The sequence below is a fragment of the Neomonachus schauinslandi genome, chromosome 9 (assembly GCF_002201575.2).
Source record: "Neomonachus schauinslandi chromosome 9, ASM220157v2, whole genome shotgun sequence".
Taxonomy (NCBI): domain Eukaryota; kingdom Metazoa; phylum Chordata; class Mammalia; order Carnivora; family Phocidae; genus Neomonachus; species Neomonachus schauinslandi.
This window is the reverse complement of record NC_058411.1, coordinates 111,617,873-111,637,169: the sequence shown is the minus strand read 5'-3', so window position 1 is coordinate 111,637,169 and position 19,297 is coordinate 111,617,873. Positions and strand designations below refer to the sequence as shown.

At 54.7% G+C, this 19,297-nt stretch overlaps 1 protein-coding gene across 1 annotated transcript in view; it reads right to left on the bottom strand.

Annotated features, from left to right (window-relative positions):
• Positions 1–19,297, bottom strand: part of CCDC33 (coiled-coil domain containing 33) — a 100,574-nt gene that overhangs the window by 43,275 nt on the left and 38,002 nt on the right. Inside the window, exons 6-11 of the mRNA XM_021693705.1 lie at positions 17,917–18,033; positions 14,687–14,778; positions 13,406–13,526; positions 7,341–7,470; positions 6,579–6,712; positions 5,567–5,638 (exon numbers count right to left, since the gene is read on the bottom strand). Of these exons, the coding sequence (XP_021549380.1) occupies positions 5,567–5,638; positions 6,579–6,712; positions 7,341–7,470; positions 13,406–13,526; positions 14,687–14,778; positions 17,917–18,033 (666 nt within the window). The remainder of the gene's footprint in view (positions 1–5,566; positions 5,639–6,578; positions 6,713–7,340; positions 7,471–13,405; positions 13,527–14,686; positions 14,779–17,916; positions 18,034–19,297) is intronic.

Below are 19,297 nucleotides of genomic sequence, written 5' to 3'. Positions count from 1 at the left end.
GATGATTGTCTGTCTCTTCTCCATTTCTTCATTCCCTGGAAAATTGCTGTGAGACCAAATGTGGGGCTGGTGATGTTTATCTTCAGCACTTGACAAGGCCTCCTGATGTCCTTATGGATGTGAATCTGGTGGAATGGCTGTCATGAGGGGCGGGCGCCGAGTGATGGATTAGCAAGCCTCCATTGTTCCCCTCCCCCAGGAGCCCTGTCCTCATCTCTGATGAGTTCAGCACTTTTGTCAGCAACTACACTGGGCTGGGCACTTATACATGCTCCTTCATTCCATTTTCACTACATTCTTGGCTGGTAGGGATCACAACTTCCTTCTGTGGATGAGGAAGGTGGGACTCAGGGTGGCTAAGATCAGGATCTAGGATTCAAACCCATACCTGAGGATGCACACTGTTTGTGTAGGGGTTGTGGAGTGGAAGGGAAGACAGGCAAGGTGTTGTGAGGTTGTGGGAGGGGAAAGGGTCTTTTTTCTCTGGATCCATCATCGTCCTTGCGGTAGCGTTTTCAGAGCTGGAGTCTTGGGGGTGGGGACAGAACCCTCCAGAGGACAGAACCAGCCAGGGAGATTCTCGTGCCATCCTGAACGCTGGGCCTTCCAAGCAGCTGTGCTTGGTGGGGAAATGGAGGCAGGTTTGTGTTGGGGCTTCTCTGAAGACCAGCCAGGGCTTTCATATGTGGCTTTCAAAGAAATTTATAAAAATTCATCAAAAGCCAGCATGATTCTGCCTATCCCCTGCCCTCCCCTCCACATCTGTTAAACAGCCACTTGTCCCCACTTTGGTCTGGTCTCCAGAGAGCTTTGTAACTGATTTGAATAAAAACACCAGGCAGCCCCTTGCATGGCATTGAAGACCTGCCCCGCCTCTCCCTGTGAGAACAGGGAAGGGGGAGGGTCAGACAGGACTGTGGGAGCTGCCCCTTTCCTCAGGGGGTAGCAGCGAGTGCCACCTCCTTCTCTCCTCAAAGGCACCCACCCTATGCCAAAATCCAAGGAAACCCATGGGCAAGTCCTCAGGATTGTGGGCTAAGAAGGAGGCAGCCACCCATGTGAGTGGCTGGTGCCCTGGTGCCCTGCCTGGGTAAGACTCTGGATTCCAAATCCCAGCCCGAGAAGGCACACTGTTGCCAAACACCCAGACAACTGCATAGACTTTTCCCACCTTGCAGGGGGCACGTTTCCATGTGAGGAGGCAGGGACTGGCACAGTGAGCACCTGTCATGTGCACGCTGGGCTCCAATCCACATGGGTCAGCCTAGGAAACCTGCTCAGTGTGGGCCTCACTTCAAAGAAGTTGCCTGCAAGCTGGAGGGCACCCAGGATGCCGCGGGATCTTGACACCAGTTCATTAAAAGAGGCAGACTGCTTAGCCTGGAGAAGCACAGACTCCTGGGGGACCAGATCGCACTCTTCAAAGAGCAGAGGCCAACATCAGAGGGAGAATGGAGGAGAGATAGGGTTATTCGTATATAGATATGTGGAGTAGCCATAGGCTTATGGATTCTTAGAGCTGAATGGACCCCCAAGGCCAACCCCCACTGTATTTACAATAAAGGGAAGTTGGCTGTCTATAGGCAGGTGTCCATTTTTTTAGTTTTTGTGAATCTATGTGTAGTTATTCACGTGCTCATCTACACACACAACTCTAACTTCAAGCAGATCACTCTAAGCAGCAGGTGCCTGTAGAGAAGTCCCATCAGAGGAAAAAGCTTAACCCATCACCAGCAGAACCAGCTTCAAGCACAATATCCCCAACCACGAGACCACTTCATCCCACATTCACAGAAACTGCAGGCTCTGCTGGCTAGTGGGCCAGCCAGCATGCTGGGTGCCTGACCATGTGCCAGTGTCCCCACAACCAGCAGGGGAGGCTTGCCCCAGATGGAGAAGCCAGGAGCCTGGGGGTGCAGAGAGGGTGGGCTCAGTATGGGGTGGTCATTTCTATCTGTTGTGGCCATGGAGCCACGGGACAGGGTACGTCCGGTGGTAGGGAGCTTCCTGTCATGGCAGAGCAAGAGTGAGACCACCTGTGGTGGACATTGTCAAGGACAATCCTGTCCAGGGTGGGCTGTTGAGAGACACCTCTGTGGTCTCTATTCGGAAATTCCACAGTGCTCTTGTTCCCAGAGCTCTGAGAATGGGTGATGTGGAAGCAGTGGGTGGGGGAGAAAGTGTTCACCCAAACCTCAATTAACCAGGATACCTGTCTGTCCCTCGGAGGCTCAGGAGAAAGAGGATGTGTCCTCAGGAGGGAGGTACCCAAATAGGGCATGCATATTTATTTCTCCCAAAGCATCACCTTTCAGTAGCCCATCTGACCACAGGGAAGGAATTGCCCTCAAGATGGAATTGTTAGTCACATGGATGAGGGGCCCCGAGAGGCCCGTTACCCAAGCCTCCCCCACAGCCAGAGTGTCCACGGGACTCTAAGATCCCAGGCTTCCGGCGGCGGTGGCTCATGAAGCTTTGAGCAGTGTTTGATTTAAAAGATGGAAGAAGCAATGGTGCTGGTCCCCCAGGCTGGAATACAGACATGAAGGCCAGGTACCTTCCACCATGAACTTGCAAACAGCGTCTTAGGTGGAACCGTAAGAGGGAAAGAATTCAGAACCTGTCAGGTGTTTGCTCTCACTGGGTTTCGTCAGGCCTCTTTCCAGGAGCTGCTGTCTGCTCATGAACTGACTAGCTCACTGTCTGGTCCACACTCCCTGCCCTCTAAGAACGCAAGCTTTATGAGGACGTGTAAGATCCCTAAAACTGGGACAGTATCTGCTACATAACAGGTGCCCAATGTTTGCAGTGGCACAAAGGACATGGTGGTGTGACAGTGAGGGCGGCGGTGAGTGATGGAGCCGGGGATGGGCCCTCTGCACTCAGCTGCCAGGCCATCCACCTGTTCATCAATTCTCAACACGCTCTCACTACCCTGCAGAGAGAAGGATGCCAAAAGGGCTCAGATGTGAGCAGAGAGCCATGTCCAAGCCCGATGAAGGTGAATTCAAGGCAGATGGGCTCCATGGCTGCCGGACCCTCCCTCTTCTCATTGAAATCCACAAGGGTGGCCAAAATTCTTGTCCTCATCACATATATGTGGAATAAAAGAATGAATGGCTGGGTGCCCTGGCTGCAAGAACCTATGCCGAGCCCACCACATTAGCTCCAAAATTGGAGTTCAGGATTCTAGAATCAAAGTGAGTCAATTATTGGCCAACTCACAGATAGTGTCACCAAGGAACAGTTGGGCCACAAACAGATGTAGCTTCTGTGTATGCCAATGCGGGTGTGAAAACATCTGTGTGTCAGTCTGCATGTGTGTGTGTGAGCATGTGTGTGTGTATTAAGTGCCCATGCAAAGGGGTGTATGTGTGCCCGCATGTTCATGTCTGTGCATATGGGACTGTCTGAATGTGGGTATTCGCACACGATGGTGTGAGAGAGCGTGCATGTGTGGAACTGTGTGTGTGGTGAATGCTTGGCTGCAGAATCTGAATTTCCTCTAGTACTATTTTCCTGGTACACACCCAATCTTGATCCCTTTCTTTTCCTTTCTTCTCGGAAATCCATTACTGAAAGGTTTCCCCGCCCCCCCCCCCCCCCCCGCCTCCAGGGGGAGGGGGGTGGGGGGAAGGGGAAGCTAAAATCACAAGGCCCAGATCAAAACACTCAGCTGCTAAATGAATTCGGCAGCGTTTTCCCGCATGACTTGGAGGGATAATTTAGTGAGGCCGCCAGCTGGAAGGAAAGGGATTAATTCTGCACTTAGCACAGCTCCAGTGAATAATTCATCACTGAGACCTTTGTGCCTAGCCGCTGGGCAACCGGGGAAGTGTCCTGTCCACCTGCCTGTTGCCTGCCTGGGTCCCCCAGTGGCTTGACCAGGGGCACTTGATGCTCCTTTCGGTCCTCAGGACACATGTGTCCCTGGGAAGGGACAGAAGACAGGGGGAGGTGAGGAAGGGACAGGAGGGGCCACTGATAGACTCTAGACCCCAAGAAGAGGCCGTGGAGGAGTGAGCTCCCATCTGGGAAATTGGTGACATTTTCTCCAAGGACCCTGCTTCTTTCTTGGGGTCTTTTGCTGCTTCTGTGTCTTCCCCTCTCAGTACCTTCTTGGTCCTACACCTGGTGTGGTGGTGGGGATGGGGGTGAGGGTGGGGTGTGAGGCTGTCTCTAACAAACTCTCTTTCACCAGGAAAGAGAGGAATCAGGAATTAGAAGACGATGCAGAACGTTCCACAGGGGGAAGTGCTGATGGGAGGTCCCAGGTACTCACCAGAGGCCTTAGGGACACATTTTCAGGTGGCTATATTTCCAGATACATGCCTCTTACCCCACACCATATAATTCCCTGTGTTCTCCATGGGTAAGGTCACAGGGCCAAGTATTACCCCAGTGCTGGTGGCGATTTTTCCTGGTGTGGGAAGCCGGCGGGAGGGGGCTGACCCAGGCACCCATGGTCCTGAACTGCTCACCTCCCGGCTTTGTGCCTGTCTTAGCACCACAGACCAAAAAGGGGAAGAATTCCAGAAGGTGCCAGCCAGGTGCACTGGAGCCAAATGACCAGGGTTCAACCGGGACCCAGAGTCCAGGGAGAGTTGTCTAGAGGAAGAGATCCCATCCATCAGGCAGGGCTCAGCCAGCGGTATCTTTCCACTTGGATCAACCAAGCTGTGGTAGGCAGGATTCCAAAAACGGGCCCCCAAGATTCCACACCCTAATCCCCAGGACCCATGCCTATGATGAGCTGTGACCCCTGTAATTATGTTACATGGCATGGCTGACCTTAAGATGGGGACATTCTCAGAGTGGGCCTCTCCTAATCACATGAGCCCCGTTAAAAGCAGAGGGTTTTCTCTGGCTGCCGACAAAGGAGAAAGTCAGAGAGTTTTGAAGCGTGGGGGGGATTTGACATGCCTGCTGGCTGAAAGATGGAGGGGGCCATTGTGAGAAGGAATGTAGGTGACCTCTAGCAGCTGAGGGGCCCCTTGGTTGGCAGTCAACGAGGAAACAGGGACCTTGGATCCCACGACTGTGGGGAACTAGATTCTGATGACCACCTAAATGAGCCTGGAAGCACACTCTTCCCCAGAGCCTCCAGCAAGGAGTGTGACCTTGCCAACATCTTGATTTGAGGCATGCCGTGTCAGACTGCCTACCCACAGAAGTGCGAGCCCATAAATGGGCATTGTTTTAAGCTGCTAGGTTTGTGGTAGTTTGTTACGTAGCAAGAGAAGCTGAAATCCTAGCTCACCCTTGTAGAACCTTGATCCCAGTGAGCCAGGCTTGGCTTGAGCTGGGTTAGAGGCTGACTCCCAGGTCTGGGTGGCCCTCTGCTCTCAACTCTCCTCTTCCTAATCTCAGCTTTGTCTTATTTTCTGGAGCTTCAAATCACCCTCAGACATTTCTCTCCAAAGCAGCAGTCCCCTCCTTCCAGAAGCCCCTGGCCCCAGCCCCTGAACGAGGCCAGCAGTTGTGAAGGAGGTTGAAACACACTGCGGGGCTCTGGGAGCTGACACGTGGCTGCCAGGCCCTGCCCTTCCCGTCCCCGCAGCCTTACCTCAGAGGAAAGCAGCTGGAAGGAGATATCCACTGTGGGGGCCTCACCATTTATGGTTTTCAGCTTGGTGTCCTGGGGAGGAGAGGGGAGCTGTCAGCCCATGCTGGCCAGGGCGGCTTCTGCCTCTGATCTGCCCACTGCTCTGGATTCCCCAAGAAGGGGCCTGCTAGGGGCTCTGCCTGGGGAGTGAGAGGGAGGCAGAATGATCTGCCTCTGCTCACCCTCACTGCCTCGAACCTCCCTTCTCAACTCCACTGAAGACCTGACTGGCACTTCCAGACCTGCGTCCTGGCAGAGTGGGGAAACGCCCATTTACTGACATCTATTACATCAGGATGGCCAGAAGCATTTTAGGGGAAAAGGTGGCATAGAAATAAATGGTGATATAATATGTATTAAATCTTATTGAGAACTTATTCTGTTCTAAGTACTTTACACGTATTTCCTAAAAGAAAAAAATCTCACAGCAACCCTATAAGAAAAATTCTATTACTATGAACCCATTTAACAGACAAGAAAACTGAGGCACTGGGACTTTAATTTTTCCATGGTCATGTAATCTGGAAGGGGTGGAACCAGCATTTGGACCCAGACAGTCAGGCTCTAGAGCCTGGGCTCTTGGCTCTCTTGTCATACAGAGAGATCCTATACAGGTATGTTGTTCCCATTTTGGAGATGGGCACTCCGAGGTTCAGAAAGTCTAAGAAACTTGCCCCAGATTGCACAGTGAGAACTAGGGCAAGTCAGGATTTAAACCCAGGTGTCTCTGGTTAAAGGCCTGAACTCTTGCCACTATCCCGTGGGGCCTCCCTGTGTTTCTCCTCACGTTGCTCGGGGCAGGAGCTCGGGGGAGCTCCTTATACCTGAGGGTGGTTGGCTTCCGCGGGGAGGGCCCTGGTGGAAGCTGCTGGAGAAGCCAGAGTCCCTGGCGTCAGTGGGGCAGGGCGAAGCAGGGTGGGCTGGGGCGGGAGCAGGCCACCTGCCACAGACTCTGATCGGGGGGGGCACTCACGGTGATGGGGAGCCTCTCCACACGCAGCCCATTCAGACCCTTCCCTGCCAGCATCTTGCGGTACAAACGGCTCTTTAGCGGCAACACGGAGACGCCCAGGGGCTTGCTGAGGGTCCATGGCTCACTGCCTTTCACTGTAGGGGGAGGACCAGCTGGGATTCCCACCAAAGCCCGCACCCCAAGCCCCTCGGGTCCCAGCATTAGAGGCCCCAGCAGGGGCCCCATCCTTTGGTACCCAACATCCAGTTCTCCCACACCTCACGTTCCTGCCCCTGGCCTTGCCCTGCACAAGTCTCCTCCTCCTCTGCTCTTTAGGGCTCTCTGAATTCAAGACCAACTCTCAACATAGTCTGTGCTTCTGGGTATGTATACGGATCTCCTCTGTCTCTGCCCTTGGGGGCTTTACTCTCTCCATGTGGATCTAAGACCGTGGATCAGCTGGTCTCTGAATCCGGTTTCCCCTCTATGCTGTGAGCCCTGCGGGGATCTATCCCTCCCTCCTCCCTGACAGGTACATGGGGAGGGGTAGTGGTGCGATAAAAATGAATGGATCTAATATGGAAATAGGACCCATGTGTGCTGGCCCATGCCAAGGAACGAGGACAAGGAAGCCAGCCAGGTGCTCCTCCACCTGTCTGCATGCACTGGGAACCAGGTCCCCTTCACCTATCCCCGCAGGGGGCAGAGGCAGGTGGCCTGAGCATCCTTCTTACATATGTCCTGACGCATGGCTGCCCCTGCGCAGCACCAAGGGGCACTCACTGGAAGCCGAGGAGTGGTACTCCAGCACCAGGGCTGTGTCTTCCGAGAAGCTGGTGGCTCCATCTCGGCCTTGGAAGAGGAAGGATTGGTTCCATAAGGGCAGCTCCGGGGGTCCCCCAGGCTTGGACAGCTGAAAGGAGACAGTGGGAGTAGGCGGTGGGGCCACAGCTTCTCCCAAATCAAGGGATGTCCAGATATATCCGTCTATGTGTGTGTACATATGTCGCAAATGTTTGTCCCAATTGTAAAAGCGACATACGTGTAATGAATGAATTTTGGAAAAATACAGGAAAGTAGAAAGATTAAAAAGAAAAACCCTAGGGGCGCCTGGCTGGCTCAGTCAGTTAAATGTCTGGTTCTTGATCTCTGTTCAGGTCTTGATCTCAGGGTCGTGAGTTCAGGCCCCAAGTTCGCTCTGCACTGGGTGTACAGCCTACTTCAAACAAAACCAAAAACGAACACCCCCCAAAACACCTTAAATTCCTCCACTGAAGACAACTGTCCTAAGACTGTGTGTTTCTTTCTAGTTTTTTCCTAAGCCTATTTTGTAGATAATTGTCATCCTAACATCCTACATTTTTCAATTACTGTGAAAACCTAAGCATATCCGGAGTCACAAGTAACACTTGGTATCCGTGATCTTTGCAGCTGTAGGATATTTTGTCATGTCCATGTGCCCGGGTTTCTCCCTTCCTGTGTTTTCCTGGAATAGCACTGCCTTGAATATTCTTTGACATTGATCTCTGTGTCTCAGATTATTTCCTAAGTACCCGAAATGAAAATGCTGAATTAAAGGACATACATTTTAAGGCACTTGACTGACCATGGGTAAATGGTTTTCCTAAAGAGCTGCACTAGTATTCACCCCATGGCTGGGGGTGTCATCTATGCCAAAGGAGACATGCCCTCCACCCTGTCCCCAGCCCCTCTCTGCCCCACACAGGATGCAGAGGCCACAGTGGGTCTTCAGAAACCTGAGCCTTGGTGTGTCTGAAGTGCAGGCCATCAGGCATTCGGGGGACTTGATAGCACACTAAGTCAGCAGCTGGGGCACACACGTGAGTGATATTTAAACAGTGAAACAAGACAGCATTGACCAGAGCCCCCAAATAAGGGGCTACAGGAGACATTCCCGAGGATGGCCACAAAAGCCGTTTTGCAGGAAGCAGGAGCAGAGGAAGGCTCTGAAGTAAGATCTGGCAGGGCAAAGGGAAAGAGGGAGATCTTCTGGCTGGGAAAACCACCCAAGACAAAGGTGGATGGTGGTTCCAAGCATGGCAAGGGTGGAGGATGCCTGGAACAAGGGGGTACTGCAGGTGGAGGAGGCCGAGCATCTACAAAGGCTGGAAGGTGGGGATTGGGGAATGGAACATGAGGGCATCAGCATGTAACACACAGCCAGCAGCCCTGCACGGTCCCAACACACGGAGGGGCTGGGGCCATCGGTGCAGACTCCTCCAGCGGCCGCCTTGCCTCTGTCCCCAGCCAGGGGCTGTCAGCAACAGTGGCAGCCGCTCCCACCTCCCACTCCCCTGCAGGAACCAGTCGTTGCTCAGAAAGGTCAGCACAAATGTACCACTGGCTCCAGGAGTTATTGATGCAGGATCTCGAAATATCAGTGTGGGTCCACTCCCCCCGCGGTGGCAGGGCTCTGATGCCTGTCACACTAATGTGCCTGCTCTGGTTCTTGCTGAGGCCCCGCCCGAGGCTCAGCTGTGTCTGCCTCGGCCTCTGCCCCTGGGGACATGGGCTGTAGTCACTTTGGGGGCCAGGGGTCCTGAGCACAGGGACAGGGGCTGGGGTGATGGACTGTTCCTGAGAATGGGCTCCAGAGGGAGCTCAGGGACAGCCACTTGGCCACCAGGCCAGGCTAGAGAAGCTGCTTCCGGGTTCCGTGGGCCTTGGGAATGGTCTTTCAGGATTGATCCCCAAACCATGCCCATCCCAGAGTCACCCCATTGAGTGCCAGAGGGGCTTCCCCATAGCCTGGACCATCTGCCAGGCCCCGAGGCACTCAAGGAGGGCCTGTGACTCAGTCCCTTGCTGGCCCCATCTCTTGCTCCCACCCTGGAAGGGGGGTTATTTAATGGATGCTAGCTGTCCTCTTGGGGGCCTATTAATGTGTCTAAATGGAGTCTACTAAACAAGAAATAGTGTCTGACTGCTCAGGAAGGACAGGTCTTTCCCTGAATGGTTTCCCAGGATGAGTCCTCCAAGAGAGATCCCTTCAGACCTACAACTGGGGAGAGAGGGTCAGCCTCTCTTGTGTGTGGGGGGCGGGGGGGAAGGGCAAGGAATCAAGGTTAAACCACGTCTGGAGTCTGATGCCAGGGCCCTGGTGAAGGTGTTGGTGGCATGTATGGGTGGGGGGGGGAGTGGGGGGCAGGGCGTGGGGCGGGGAAGCCATTGACCATAGAGGCTAATGGGAAAGGCCACAGCGGGCTGTGGAATTAAGGAATGTGATTAACCCTCAGCTGTGATCTTCAGCAAAGCCATTAACCCCTGGCCACTGAGGCAGACCTGCCTTCCCTAGGGACAGAGCTTTCATTACATGGGCCCATGGGCCCTCCTTCCATTTCCCCTGGGCCCACCACATCCACACCAGACCCACCACTGCCTGCTCTGCCCTCCTGGGAAGGGTAGCTGCTGGTGGCTGATGCTGGGGGCCCTTGAGGGAGTTAGGACACCTTGGCTCTGGGCCCAGGTTTGCCTCAACCTTGCTGCGTGACCTCTGGCAAGTCCCTTCCCCTCCCTGGAACCCAAGAAGTCACTGTCCGCTGGGAAATGTCTTATGCTGTATGCCTTGGAGGCTGTCGTGCGGGCTGAAGGACAGAATGGATACCTCGCCGTCAAGATGAAAGTTGAATTGAACTCAGCCAATGCTGACTGGGGGCTTCTCCTTGCTCTACACCTCAGGGGTGCTGCGGGGCATATGGGGGAGCTAGAGTCAGACCCTGTCCCCTCTGGAGCTCACCATCTTCCCAGGTGATAGGACACACACACACGTCTGTGATCCATGTGGAGGTCTAAGCAAGTTGTGGGTTGTGGGAGCTGGGATGTCGGAGAAGAAAGCAATGACTCTTGACTGGGGGAAGGGAGGACCCGAGGGAGGGGGGCATGCTAGGCTGAGGGCAGCAGAGAGGAAGGCTGGCAGACCAGAGAGGACAGCATGCGTGTGCAGGAGAGCTGCGCATCCAGAGTGCCGTGCCTGCAGAAAGCCTGTCGGGGTTGGGGCGGTGAGCCAGGGGGCTCCGGGGGATGAGGCCTTGTGTACCTGGCTGCCAGCGAGGGCTTCGTCCTGTCCGTGAAAGGGTCAGGGGTCCAGGGGAAAGGCTCACAGGCTGAATGGGAGGGGCCTGAGTGGAGGCCGCCGCGGTGGTCCACGCAAGAGATGAGGCCAGCACCAGGGCAAGGCCTGTGGGACGGAAAGGGGCCCCGTGAGAGCCTGGGGACCGACTGGCCATGGGGACTGAGACAGGGCAGATGACGGTGGGCACAGACAACTTCTTTCTCCTCTGCTTCTGTTTCATCGGCCAGGAGCTCTGCCTCAGTTCTCTAAGGAGGGCAGGCCAACAGGAACAGCCTGTTGCGCAATGGCCCCCCACAAAGGTGCGGGAGGCAGGGTAGGAGTAATTCCTAAGTCCCACCCGATTTCGGGCCCGACGGCCCAACTCTCCCTTCACTGACCAGGTTTGCCATCATCACCAGGCTCCCAGAGGGGTGACGCAGACACTAATGCCCCTCAACCATTCCCCTCCCTCCCTCGTGGCCAACACAACCCGCTTTGGTCCCGGTGGTCCCCGCTTCTCCACACCTGTGTACATTAGCTACTGCACGGTGATGCCACACCCCTCCTCAGTGATTGGCTGAGAGAAGTGCATGTGACCCAATTCTGGCCAATGAGACGAGAAGGGAGGTCTGTGGAGGGGCTGCGTGTGGGAGGTTTCCAGCCCTTCAGAAAAGCCACAGGTGAGAAGGGGAGGCTCCCTCTCTCTTGGATCCTGGTCGTGTCGGGATGGGGTGCCCCGAACATTTTGCCTCCACGAGCTGGTAAGCAGCTGAAGATGGCAATTCAGGGGTGTTGGAAAGATCCTGAGTCCTGAGGACGCTGTTGAGATGGTGCATCTACCAATTCTGGCAGCATCCTAGGTGCGGACCCCTCGCCAAGTGTAACAATAAATATGCTTAGAGCTCAAGTCCATGGGGTTACTGCAGCCAAAAGTAATGAGGGCTGGCCTCAGGGGCCATCTGACACTAGGGGAGGGGCAGCTCTGAAAGGGACGGAGCCCATTGAGCCTCCACCCTGGGCTTGGACACTGTGCACAATGAGTCCTTCAAGTGCTAACAGCACAGTAAAGGTAGGAATCTGGAATTGGAGAAACTGAGAAGCCTGCGAAAGGTCACGCAGCTAGTAAGTCACAGAGCAGGGGTCAAACCCAGCTGTGCCAGGCCCTCAAATCCCTGGCCGCAGTGCTTTGGCATGGTGGGCAGCTGGTGGGAAATCACAGTGACTCCAGATGTCCTAGAAATTACCTGATCCAACCACCATCCCTCAACTGAGGTGAGGAGGCTGAAGCGCAGAAAGGGGAGGGAGGAGGGGAGTATGTAAGCTGCTGACTGGTACCCTTCCAGGTAGGGCTCTGCCCACCCCCACCTTGTACCACAGAAGCCTGCCCCTGTCCCTCACTTCTGGGAGTTCTCAACCTGGCCCAACTGCCATGTTGTCTAGTGAACGTCAACAAGTGTCCTGCCATCACCAGACCGCTGGCTTTGAGTCCCACACATGCACAAGGCACTGGAGGCAAGTCTCTGTAGCTAGGGGCACCTCTGCTACCAAGACTGGTTAGGCAGCAAAGGCAGCCTGAGAGGGCCCGGGGATGGGGAGGGGGCTCCCTCATTAAAGCAGCCCGCGCCTCCTGCCCCTCGGGACCGCCTGCTGATTGGTTCATAATTTTCTGGGCAAATGCAGGGCCATGTGTGAGATGACTCTGGGGAAATCAGGCCAAGGATTGGTTTGGGTTTGAAGCCTCTGTCTCCAGGGTCCCCCTTCGTCCCACCCCTCCCTGCCACCATCACTCTTGTCTGTGTCTGAGCCTTCAAATGTCCTTGCCTTTAAACGAAGGCTGGGGCTCCAAACGGGTACCTCATTCTGTATTTGCCATGCTAGACATGAACTGTGGTGGGCAGACAACAGGAAGGACTTCCCAGGCACCCCTGTGTTCTTCAAGGCCTCTAGGAATATTGGGACCATCATGTGGGGCAAGCTCCATGAACTATGGGAACTGACTGATCTGGCCATTCCTTGGCACCTGGCCACAATCTGCACACCCCTCCCCAACATATTCAATGTCCTGTGCATCACATCTCCACTCCTGTGCTCTGTTGCCCTGAACCATCCCTCCCCTCTTAAAAACTCAAGAGTCTTGTGTCTGGATACCCACCCTAATCACCCAGGCTTCACATCCTTCTGGCCTCAAATTTAAAAAAAAAAATTTTTTTTTATTATGGTAAAATATATACAACATGAACTGTCCCATTTTTATCGCCTTTAGATGCACAATTCACAATGTTGTATAACCATCACCACTGTCTATTTCTGGAACTTTCTCATCAACCCAAACAGGAAACTCTGTACCTATTAAACAAGAACAGTCTACTGTCCCCTTCCCCCAGTCCCTGGCAACCACCATTCTCCTTTCTGTCTCTATGAATTTGCTTACTCTAGGAATCTCATCTCAGTGGCTTCAGACCATATTTGTCCTTTGTGTCTTCTCTCCTCTCATTTTTATAGCTCTGACAGTCCCTCCCGCTTCATTATTAGATTACACATTCTCTTGTGTTGATGTTTGACCTTTTCATGCGTGTAATGCCTATCTTCACCAGACCAAGAGCGCCCTGAGCACCACTCCTCCATAGCACTGAGAGGCTTGGCTCTGGGTGCACAGCCGGGTTCAGTAAACTCCTTAATAGTCCAGGGACTAGCCAACTGAGGGAGTGAATCGACACGTGGGTGAGACACTAGAGGTATGACCCAGTGACAGGGTGTGGGGAGGCAGGAACCATACCTGAGGGCACCCGTTCTGGCTGACCCGAGGAACATCGAAGTGCATCACAGATGAGATAGGGAAGGAGAGTTGGGTGATGGGCAGCCCCGTGAACGCCGGGTCCTGCTTTACCTGATTGACCCTGGGGAGGCAAGGAGACAGGGGTCAGCCCAGGAGTGCTGCAGGTGACAGGTGCTCTTGGCTCTGTGTCCCAGCCTGGCAGCCAAGGGCTCCCATGCAGATGGGCTCTGGACTGATGTGAGAGAGGAGGAGGGGGCAGGGACCTGGACACCAGGACAGGGGATGGACCCTGGTCCTTCTGATCGCTGGCCCAAGCCTTGGGAAAGCTCATCTGGGTCAGGAGATGGGCTGCAGCTCCCAGGTTCCCTGCCCCATGACTTGCCGTGGCCCGGGCCACATCTGAATGCACCAGCTGCCCTCATCTTCAAAAAGCCTCGCCTTTGGAAGTCCTTGCCAGAATGACCCACCCCCGGGCTGGCAGTTCTAGTTTAGGCTTGGCAGGGCACGGAGGCTGCAAGGGCAGGATTCAGGAGGTGTGTGTGTGAGCGTGTGCGCGTGTGCTGAGCTCTTAGGAGGGCTGGGAGTGAGTGAATCAGTCAGCTTCATTCCTCCAACAAACAAGGAGTGTTCGCAGGTCATCAGAACTCAACAGATGGTGTACTGGAGTCCTGTTGGGCCATCAGAGTCAGTGGAAGTGACAGAGGCAGACAGCTGACCCCCAGGAGATGGTGCTATGACCTCCAGTGGCCAAACTAGCCTGAATACCCTTCCTGAGGGCTGCAAATCCACCCAACCCCAAAGGTTGTCTGGGGAGGTGGGACATGAGCTTCAGCTGGGGCCAGGGAGACCCTCAGGAAGGTAAAGGAGGAGACTCATGGGCAGAGTTAAAGGGAAGTTCTGAGCTGACCCACAGGCTGCCTTCTTTGGGGACAACCACTGGCTGGAGCCTTGGCCCTGCACTAGAGTAGGAGGGGGAACTGTGGATGTGGTGGGTATGGGATGGGGAGGCAGGTTTGGAGGGGCTGAGGACCTCCTGTCCTCCTCCACATGCTGGTTCCTCTGCAGCCTCCTCTCCAGAGAGTTCTGAGCTGCTGCCTTCCAGGGACCATGGGCAACTTCCTGGGACCTCAGACCCAATGGGAGGTTTGAAAGGCCTTGAAGAGGGCAGGTTTCTAGGGCTCCTGGAATCATGGCCTGTGGTGGCAATGACAACCTTTCCCCTCCTCTGTCCTCTGCCCTCCCCGCCCTCCCCTTGCCCACACCCACCTGGGCCCCACTCACTTAAAATCATTGTAGTTGGGAACCACCCTGGCAATGACCACCATGGGGTCTGGGTTGTTGACCAGGGGCTCGTTGACTCCACGGAGAAAGACCTGGGGAAGAGAGGAGGCAGGTGAGCCTTGGGTGGCTTTGGGCCCTCTCGGGGACAAGGCGAACCCACCTGCCATCTTTCTCCCCAGTAATGAGCTCATCCCTGCCTCCATCTGTCTCACTTGGTTCTTTCTCTGCTCAGGCTGCCCTCCTTCAGGCCCTGGGCTAGGCAATGGGAAGGCAGAGGGACAAGACACAGATTCTGTGCCCATATATCTCCACTGCCATCCCAAGCAACTCCTGATCTGGCTCCTGGCCCTCACCCCTTACCCACCAAATGGGCTCCCACTCGCCCCTCAGCCCTCACCCTAACTCCCCCAGCTGTGATTCCTGTGGCTCCTTTTACTTCTCTGACCCCCATCACTGGCCTCTATTCTGCTCCCAACCCATCCCCTTTCCCAGGCAATTTGATACATGATGGCAAAAACTGCTTTTGTAAAAATGAATTGGACCATGTCATTCTCCAGCTTGAGACCAGCAAGGACCATCCTCCCACTGCCCTTAGAGTGAATCCATGGCCAAAACCTGCATGTGTTGGCCTGTCTGCCCTTGGCCCGCATCTCCACCAATCCCCAAGTCCTCCTTTGCTCCAGCCTCTTTTGTCTCACCCCTCCAATATGCTCACTTGTTTCTGCCTCAGGGTCTTTGCACATGCTGATCCCTCTGCCTAGACCCCCCACCCCCACCCCTGCAACTCAGTGGCTGGCTCCTTCTCTTCCTTTAGAGCTTAAATGTCACCACCTCTGGCAGACCTTCTGTGACCACTCTTCCTAAAGCAGCCCGCCCCATCCTCAGCCCCTGGATTGCCTCTTCTGTACCACTCATCATAACCTGTGTTCATTCTCATTTCTTTCTTGTTCATGTTCTGTCCGTCTGACTAGAACCCAGGCTCCACAGGGGCGGGGACCATGTCTACCTCATTCACTGCTCTTAGCAAACGCCCCTGGCACAGAGTAGGAACTCAGTGTGTGTTTCAGGGAGAAATGAGCTCCACTGATGAAGGAGAAAAGTGGAGGACAGGGGAGGGAGAGGCTGAGTGTATTTCTGAGTGAGAGAGAGACAGACCTCTGATGCCTGGGGTGGGGGGCGGGCGTGGAGAGGGGCCAGGCAGTGGCCTCAGGGAGGGGCTGGGCTTGAGCTGCTCTTGGAGGGTGGATGGGGGTCCTAACTACAGGGTGCACAGGGGAAGAAAAGCAGAAAGAGAAGGGGCTGTGAACACAGCTGAGGGGCCACTCACAACAGCTGGGTCACTATGTCACCCTGGCCAGTCCTCGCTCCACTCTGGGCCTTAGGATCCCAGCTCATACACTGAGGGGTGGGTCCATACTGTCCCCAGTCCTCCTAGTCCTGACCTTCAATGGGAGGAGAGTGCCTGGGAGTAGGGGCTTGTTCTGGCTCCTCTCCCTTTCCTCCTCCCTGAGCACTCCCTTCTGGGTCCCTCTGCCAGGACCCATTTGAGCTGGTGCCACACAAGTGTGAACTAGTAAGGCCTTAAAATAATAGTGCTTAGGGTCTTTCAGTGCTTGCTGGGGTCCCTGGAGACTGAATCCCTGCCCCAGATTCAAAGGACTGGATCTGCTGCAGGTATTACAAACTTTGGGTGGGGGCAGGAGTCTGGGCTGAGGGAGTCCCCTGCAGAGCTGTCAGGCCCTTGTGCTCACAGGGACGCCAACAGGTGTAGGGGCTGAGAGCAGGTCTCCGAGAGGTGGGGGGTGGTGGCTAATTTACACCTGGCCCATGCTGAATGGTCAGGTGTGAATGAGATAGGCACACTGCTCATGACAGCCGGTGAGTGACAGAAGCAATTTCTCTGTGCACTGTGCTCTCCAGTCTGCTCTCAGGACCGGAAGGGGGGACATCTGTGCTGGGGCCAGGGAGTGGGTGGAGTGCTGGAGACTCTACCAGGTAAGTCTGTGGGCTGGGGTGGGTGTAGGGCAGATCCTCGGTGGAGATACCTGCAGGCCAGGGTTCTGCTGGGTCTTAAGGATGTGGCCTTCTCCCTGTGGGATGTGGCCTGGGGACAGCAAGGCCAAGCTGTGGCCACTCTTCCTACTTCCGTGTGTGTGTGTGTGTGTGTGTGTGTGAATTGCTGGCAGGTCTCAGGAAAGGGCATAACATAAAAGGGAGGGAGATTGGACCAGAGGGACCCTGCAAGTCACACACACTGGCATCCAAGGTGGCTGTGGGGAAGCAGAGATGGGGGCCAGGAGCTCTGGACTTCCATTCCCAGGCTCTCCTTGGGTCTCAGTGTAGCCAGCTGTGAAATGAGACTCAAGAACAGTTCTTGTCCTGCCAGGCTTACAGTGCTGTGGAGTACATCAGATTGGCCCGGCTGGGGCAGGGGAAGCCCAGAGCTTGGGCCTTCTTGGCTGCTCCCTCTGCCCCCATCATACTCAGACCAGTGCTGCATTTGAATCTGTCAGCCTTGGGCAGTTTGAAGGCTGTGGGGGAAAGAGAGGGTGTAGGTTCCTGGACATCTTTCTGGAGCACTGCCCATCCTCCTGAAGCTGCTGAAAGGCTGAGGGGTAGAAGGTTGGGGATGGCATGTGTGGAAGCTAGGTCCAAGCTGGGCCAGGCCTGGAGGAGTCTATGTAACCAGTTGTCGAATGGATGAATGAATGCCTAATTGGAAGGCCAGCCAAACCTCTTCAGAAATAGGACTCAAAGAAGAGGGGGGGCCCTAAAATTTGGGGCTTGTAAGCCCTAGATCAGGGGTCACTACTGCAAGAGGGAGAGAACATGAGAGAATATAGGAAGGGACTATGGGCCAAAGTGGGACGCCACCCCACTGAGATTCAGGCAGACTTAGGCTTTGGTAGCCTCCCCTTCTCCATCCTGCCTGCATGGTGTGTGGAGCAGAGCAAGAGATGGCCAGGTTAGGGTAGGACTGTGTGCCTGGAAGTGCTGGGAAAGGTTAGGCATCCTTTTCATCTCCATCCTTATCCCCATCATCCCTGACATCCCAGGGCTTGTCCTTCACAAAGTCCTTTGGCTATTCTTGAAAGGCCCTGTTGTTTTCTTCCCCAGACACCCCTCCCTGCCTTATAAAGTCAAGCCAATTGGAGGTGGTTAAGGGCAGGGCCTGGGGGCTGCTCAAAGCTTGTCTCCCCCCACCCCTGCCCCAGGCCCCAGTCTGGCACCTCCAGAGCTGTGTGGTTGCTGCCGACGTAGCGGGGGAAGAAGCTGCCCTTCCGAACGATGGTCGCGTACAGTTGGGTCTTGGCAGTGGCTTCTTCAGCTTTTCCAGACTGGGCGGGCTTGGGTCAGGGGGAAGGAAGAAGACACACAAGAAGGAGAGTGACTAAGGGGAAGCCCCTGGCCATAAATCCAACCCTCTGCAGACAATCACTTGGCATTGCTCCATCGGGGCTCCGAGCTGATAATTAAAGCTCATGGTCCCCGCGAGCCCTTCCAAGATCAATATAATAAATCTTCCCTTTTCTATTTGAATATTTCATCGCCCTCACAAGGACCATTGCCTGCCTGCTCTCTTTGTGAAGATGTGATAACAAGGCCTGGGTTGTAAGTGGCCAGAGAGCCAGAAGGCCTGGGTGATGATTGCAGAATCACAGCTAAAGCACTGAGCCTTCCAGGTGAGTCACTCATCTCTCTGGACCTTCCTGTCTCTGCCTGCCCCAGGTACCTCATCTAGGCTTAGGGAAGGGGCTTAAGGAAGGTAAAGACCCCTAGGTCATGGTTGAGGAGGTGCTTGGAAAGAAGATCGGTGCAGGACTTGGTGGGAAGAAAGGAGAGGAACAAACTGAGCACCCACTACGTGGCAGGTACTTGCCAGGGGCTTTATGCCCATTGTTGCAATTGATTGTCCAAATGCTTGCTCAGTGTCTCTCTATTTTGCCAATGAGAAGTGGAGGCCTAGGGGGTTAAGCAGCTTCCTATGGGTACACAGTTAGCAAGAGGCAGACCAGGGATAGGAATCTAGGCAATCTTGCATCACATTGTTCTTTATTCCAAGCCACATTAGGGGTCTGGAGGGCACATTGAGGGGAAAGTAATGCTCTGTTCATCTTAGCCCACTGCCTAGCACATAGTAGGTACTTACTAAGTACTTGAGCCATGAAAGAGTGAGTTCTCCCTTCCACCAATCAGCACTGGGGAGAGGGAGCTGATGGGGGAGTTGTCCTGGGAAGTTCAGGCCATGGACGGAGACGCCTGAGGCTCCCCACTGCAGGCTCCTGCCCAGTTGCCTACTAGAGGGGTGCACTCCAGGGAGCACTTTCTCTCCCACCTGCCCCAAATCTTCTGGGCCTTCCTCCTGCCAAGGCAGTGTGTGGCAGCACAGAAAGAACTGACGTGGGAGACAGGTGACCTGGGCTCACCCTCCACTCTGCTACTCATTCGCTCTGTCACCCAGGTTGGGAGGATTCCTCTCTCTGGGTCCCAGTCCTATGTATGCAAAATGTAATTCACCTTGAGGATTAGAGATGGTGTCTGGCCCAGGACCTGGGACATAGATATTCTGTAAATACTGTATTTCTTCGCTTTTTAGATACAGTCCCACTT